This window comes from Theropithecus gelada, unplaced genomic scaffold (genome assembly GCF_003255815.1).
Source record: "Theropithecus gelada isolate Dixy unplaced genomic scaffold, Tgel_1.0 HiC_scaffold_562, whole genome shotgun sequence".
NCBI lineage: Eukaryota > Metazoa > Chordata > Mammalia > Primates > Cercopithecidae > Theropithecus > Theropithecus gelada.
Window position 1 is genome coordinate 1,411 of NW_020262251.1, and position 6,132 is coordinate 7,542.

The window sequence follows — 6,132 nt, forward strand, 5'->3', positions numbered from 1 at the left end:
CTAGAGAAAACACGAGCCATCAGTAAGCTTCAACTAATTTTCATCTTTTCACTAACAATTGTCAAGTTTTATTTTAACAAGTACTATCATACTATTAAATAATGCAATGTAACTGGTATTATCATACCATCAAAGAATGATAGTATGATAGTACTATTTATTATTGTATTACCCAGTGACCAACAGTGTCTGAATCATGATACAGCTCAATAAACATATACTGAATAAATACATGAGTAATGGAGCAACCATTTGATAGATTTATATAGTACTGAGCTGTGCAATGATAAAACAAAATCACCGTTCGTTGTTTTTAATCTTCCACTCATTCAAGTTACGGCACGGACCGAATCATTACTTCTTCCACCGGGAAAAAAAATTGCAAAGTATAATAATTATATTGTTAAAGGAAAAGACAAATGCATCTGATTAATACATACAAACATCATCCCTATAAATACCATCCCAAAATATTACCTTTTAAGTTCCTGTTCCAGTTTTTCTATTTGTTTTTTTGCCTGAATTCAGTTGTCCTTCCTGGAAATTCACTTGTGACTCCTTGACTTGAAGTTCATGAGAAATCTTCTGCTTAGTTTTCTCCAGACTTTCACATATTTCCATCAATCTTTGATTCTCCCTTTTCAGGTTTGTACCCTCAGTTTTTTCATTTTCCACCTAATAAGAATTGTTCAGAAGACAATAACTACCCTATTTTGTGAATTTACCAAGTATTATTGGTAGACCTGAGTCTAACATTGACTACTAAAATCCTGAGATACAGCTGCAATAAGCCATATGAACACAGAAATTTTAGATGATCACACTTTAAAGCCAATACATAGGCAACTTCTATGAAGTCATGTATTAAATCATCTTTGGCCAGACACACCCATCCTAGAAAGGGAGGCTTTACTATCCTTTCAAAAATGAAAAAATAGGAAATAAATCCTATAAATCTCCCTTAACAATTCATTTTCTTTTTTTTTTTTTTTTTTTTTTTTTTTTTTTGAGACAGAGTCTCGCTTAGTCGCCCAGGCTGGAGTGCAGTGGCGCGATCTCGGCTCACTGCAAGCTCCGCCTCCCGGGTTCACGCCATTCTCCTGCCTCAGCCTCCCGAGTAGCTGGGACTACAGGCGCCCGCCGCTTCGCCCGGCTAATTTTTTGCATTTTTAGTAGAGACGGGGTTTCACCATGTTAGCCAGGATGGTCTCGATCTCCTGACCTCGTGATCCGCCCGCCTCGGCCTCCCAAAGTGCTGGGATTACAGGCGTGAGCCACCGCGCCCGGCAACAATTCATTTTCAAGTTTGGCTGCTAAAACCAATTATTGTTAGAAACCAGAAAATTCTCCCAAAAGCAAAAACCTTTTAGAAGCAATGACTGTATCACTATTTAGTTGGCTAATACGGAGGTAATTTTTTAAAAGTACTGTTTAGTTTTCATTTACTAGACCTGAAAAGGTTGAGGAACACCAAGGTAAAAAGGCCAGTCTAAGAAAGCCACATCCATTTAACTGCAAAATGCTCTAACACTGTCTCCAGATTAGGAGCAGAGACCTTTTGCCTTGTTGCTATGCAGTGCAAAAGCAATCCCCAATTCATGGTCCCACACGGAAGATGAAATGGAATTGGAAGGTGAAATGGAATTCAGTAGCGCTAAATATTAGCAGGTAAGCAGAAATGAGGGCAGAATTAGAGAAAATTAAAAACAATTAAAATTAAAATCACTCAAAAAAAAGAAGGGAATTGGGGCCAGTGTCGGGAGGGCGGGGGTGAAATTACCACCTGAAGATAGCAAAATCATTTTTCTCTAAATGTAAAGAAGAGGAAATAATTAATCCAAAAATGAGTGAACAGTTTTAAATACCAGCACTTCTGTGATAATAATGAGTGAACAGCTACAAATCCAGAGCTTCAGGGGTACCTTCTGTTTTTGCTTCTGCAGCGCAGCCTCCAGACTGTCAAGCTGAAACTGCCTTTGCTGCTTTTCCTTCTTCAGTTTGTCAAGCTGTCCTTCAAGCTCTTGAATTTTCTGAAGAGCTCTTGTAGGCAGGCCTTCTTTCCATTCTTCCAAAGCCCAGCTCATTTTGTTCTCCCTTCTTTATTACTCCAACATTCATAAATAAACTGAAAAGAATAACCAGACTGTTGGTCTAACACAGTAAAAGGAAACAAACTCTCAGAAATTAATTAATCTATCTAACCACCCCTAAAAATCAAGTTTCAAGACCACATTTCAAAAGATAACAAAGTGGGCGCGGTGGCCCACGCCTGTAATCCCAGCACTTTGGGAGGCCGAGGCGGGCGGATCACAAGGTCAGGAGATCGAGACCACGATGAAACCCCGTATCTACTAAAAATACAAAAAAAAAAAAACTAGCCGCGCGCTAAAATTAGGCGCGGGTGCCTGTAGTCCCAGCTACTCAGGAGGCTGAGGCAGGAGAATGGCCTGAACCCGGGAGGCGGAGCTTGCAGTGAGCCGAGATCGCACCACTGCACTCCAGCCTGGGCGACAGAGCCAGACTCTGTCTCAAAAAATAAAATAAAATAAAATAACAAAAGATAACAAAGTATAAAATCTATCTTCTCCATCCCCTGAAAGGTGGCAACCAGTAACTGATTCTTAAGTACATAGTATCCTGCTTGTTTTCCTTTTGCTTTCTGATTTTCTTATTTCTCGGTGTTGACTTCTTATATCACTACCTGCTTTCTACTGCTCAGTTTTTTCATTATACAAAACATGGGGCAACAGCAATGCAAGATGGCAGTCACCACAGTATCAGTAGTAAAAGTCTCTTGAAGTTTCCAAGTTTTAGAAGAACTCAAAGAAGGCCAGAAAGGAGTAGGAGATGGCATAGTTAGCTGAGGTTTAAAAGATGACGAAGATCTAGCACAATAGCACAAGATGGACAGGGATGATAACTGGGCCTCCAAGAATGATTTAGGAAAATCACATATACGGACTTAAAATAGAATGTAGCCTAAATGCCCAGAAGCACCCTGCCTTTGTAAGATTTGTAACAAAAATTAATATAAATGAGGTTAATAGTTCTAATGGAGTGGTAGACCAAAGAGCTGTATCAGTGCTAGCAAAATGGCAGAATTCATGTAGCATCGAAGTTGTCCTGCAAGAGCTTTGGTGCCTAATGATGTCTAAAGAAAATATGAAACTTCTTCAGCTGCCTGAAGGACAGGGTTACAGCAGTTAATCAAAAAGAAAAACCATAGGCCCTTCCCCTTCCCATCCCTCATTCAATTTAAACAGTCTTCATATTCCACAGTAGTAAATTTTCTAGATACGTCTTGTAGACCCCAAAGGACTGGAAAGGAAGCTCCCATTCAAAGGAAATTTATCTTAAAATACTGTAAATTACACTAATTTTTTGTCCATTTTAAATATGTTAGTTGTGCTATAACAAATCATCCTGCCATGTGTAACATCCTGTCCACATATTTGAATTTCTAGGATCAAGAAAGTATATTTAAATTGATTCCCATCATAACTGGTGAAGTCCGTGTAACTCAACTGTGAAAAGACATATCACATAATCACCTTGCTGCTGATTAAATGGCCTGCGGCCTCTGCCTTCTCCTGTGGGATTACTGCTGGGTATACGGGGTACTCTGTCTGCACCCCTGGTTTCCAAAAAATTGAGGAGAAGAGACTCCCCTCCAACTCATTCTATGAGGCCAGCATCATCCTGATACCAAAACCTGGCAGACACAACAAAAAAAGAAAACTTCAAGCCAATACCCTTGGATCAACAACGATGCAAAATTCCTCAACAATATACTTGCAAACCAAGTCCAGCAACACATCAAAAAGTTAATCCACCATGATCAAGCAGGCTTCATCGCCAGGATTCACAGTCGGTTGAACATACACAAATCAATAAATATGATTCATCACATAAGCATAGCTAAAGACAAAAATGACATGATTACCTCATGTAGAAAAGCTTTCATTAAAAATTCAACACCCTTTCATGTTAAAAACTCTCAATAAATTAGGTATTGAAGGAACATACCTCAAAATAATAAGAAGCCATCTATGACAAACCAACAGCCAACATCATACTGAATGGGCAAAAGCTGAAAGCATTCCCCTTGAAAACTGGCCCACAAGGCAAGAATGCCCTCTTCCACTACTCCTATTCAATATAGTATTGGAAGTCCTGGCCAGAGCAACCAGGCAAGAGGAAGAAATAAAAGGCATCCAAATAGGAAGAGAGGAAGTCAAACAACCCCTGTTTGCAGACAATGTGATCCTACATCTAGAAAACCCCATAGTCTTGGCCCAAAAGCTCCTTCAGCTGATAAAAACTTCAGCCAACTCTCAGGATACGAAAATCAATATACAAAAACCACGAGCATTCCTATACACCAACAATAGCCAAGCCAAGATCCAAATCAAAAATGCAATCTCATTCACAATTGCCACAATATGAATAAATCACCTAGTAATACAGCTAACCAGGGAGGTGAAAGATCTGTAAAAGAAGAATTAGAAGACTAGACACGGTGGCTCGCGCCTGTACTCCCAGCACTTTGGGAGGCCAAGGTGGGCAGATCACCTGAGGTCAGGAGTTAGAGATCAGCCTGGCCAACATGGTGAAACCTCATCTCTACTAAAAATAGAAAAATTAGCCCAGTGTGGTGGCGGGCGCCTGTAAACCCAGCTACTCAGGAGGCTGAGACAGGAGGATCACTTGAACTTGGGAGGCAGAGGTTGTAGTAAGCTGAGATGGCACCACTGCACTCCAGCCTGGGCAACAAAGAGCAAAACTCCATCTCAAAAAGAAAAGAATTAGAAAACACTGCTCGAAGAAATCAGAGATGACACAAATGGAAAAACATCCCATGCTCATGAGTATGAAGAATCAATATCATTGAAATGGCCATAATGCCCAAAGCAATTTACAGATTCAGTGCTATTCGTATCAAACTAACAAAGACATTGTTCACAGAACTAGAAAAAACTATTTTAAAACTGATATGGAACCAAACACAAGCCCAAATAGCCAAGGCAAGTCTAGGCAAAAAGAACAAAGTTGAGAGCTTCATGTTACTCTACTTCAAACTAAACTACAGGGCTACAGTAACCAAAACAGCATGGTACTAGTACAAAAACAGACACATAGAACAATGGAACACAATAAAGAGCCCAGAAATAAGCCACACACCTACAACCATCTGATCTTTGACAAAGCTGACAAAAACAAACAATGGGGAAAGGATTCCCTATTCAATAAATGAGATAGCTGGCTAGCCATATGCAGAAGAATGAAAATGGACCCCTTCCTTACACCATATACAAAAATTAATTCAAGATGGATTAAAGACTTAAATGAAAAACTCCAAACTATAAAAACCACAGAAGACAACCTAGGCAATACCATCCTGGACACAGGAATGGCAAAGATTTCAAGACAAAGACACCAAGAGCAATCACAACAAACGCAAAAACTGACAAATGGGATCTAATTAAACTGAAGAGCTTCTGCACAGCAAAAGAAACTCAACAGAGTGAACAGACAACCTACAGAATGGGAGAAAATATTTACAAACTATGCATCTGATAAAGGTCTAATATCCAGCATCTATAAGGAACTTAAACAAATTTACAAGAGAAAAACAACAACCCCATTAAAAAGGGGGCAAAGGACATGAACAGACACTTTTCTAAAAAAGAAAATACATGTGACTAAGAAGCATATGAAAAAAAGTTCAATATCACTGATCATTAGAGAAATGCAAATCAAAACCACAATGAAATACCATCTCCCCAGTCAGAATGGCTATGATTAAAAAGTTAAAAAATAACAGATGCTGGCCAAGTTGCGAAGGGAACACTTATACACTGTTGGTGGGAGTGTAAATTAGTTCAACCATTGCAGAAAGCAGTATGGCAATTCCTCAAAGAGCTAAAAACAGAACTACCATTCAACCCAGCGATCTCATTCCTGGGTATATACTCAGAGGAATGTAAATCTTTCAACCGTAAAGACACACAGTGTCTCATGCTTGTAATCCCAACAATTTGGCAGGCCAAGGCAGGCGGATAACTTGAGCTCAGGAGTTCGAGAACCGCCTGGGCAACATGGAGAAATCCCATATCTACTTTAAAAAAAAAA

At 39.4% G+C, this 6,132-nt stretch overlaps 1 protein-coding gene and 1 pseudogene across 1 annotated transcript; one reads left to right on the forward strand and one right to left on the reverse strand.

Annotated features, from left to right (window-relative positions):
• Positions 1-480: 480 nt before the first annotated feature.
• LOC112617881 (centromere protein F-like) lies at positions 481-2,127 on the reverse strand. The gene is made up of 2 exons (XM_025374531.1): positions 1,923-2,127; positions 481-675 (listed from the first exon to the last, which is right to left on the reverse strand). Exons 1-2 carry the CDS (start codon positions 2,082-2,084, stop codon positions 481-483), a joined length of 357 nt encoding a protein of 118 aa, XP_025230316.1. The 5' UTR covers positions 2,085-2,127.
• Positions 2,128-2,759: 632 nt separating this feature from the next.
• LOC112617882 lies at positions 2,760-3,207 on the forward strand (annotated as a pseudogene).
• Positions 3,208-6,132: the final 2,925 nt, after the last annotated feature.

Excerpts from the sequence above, each read along its gene's own strand:
- LOC112617881 (XM_025374531.1), bottom strand. The coding sequence starts at position 2,084 with ATGAGCTGGGCTTTGGAAGAATGGAAAGAAGGCCTGCCTACAAGAGCT. Across the intron at positions 676-1,922 it reads TGCAGAAGCAAAAACAGAAG|GTGGAAAATGAAAAAACTGA; the intron begins GTACCCCTGAAG and ends AATTCTTATTAG.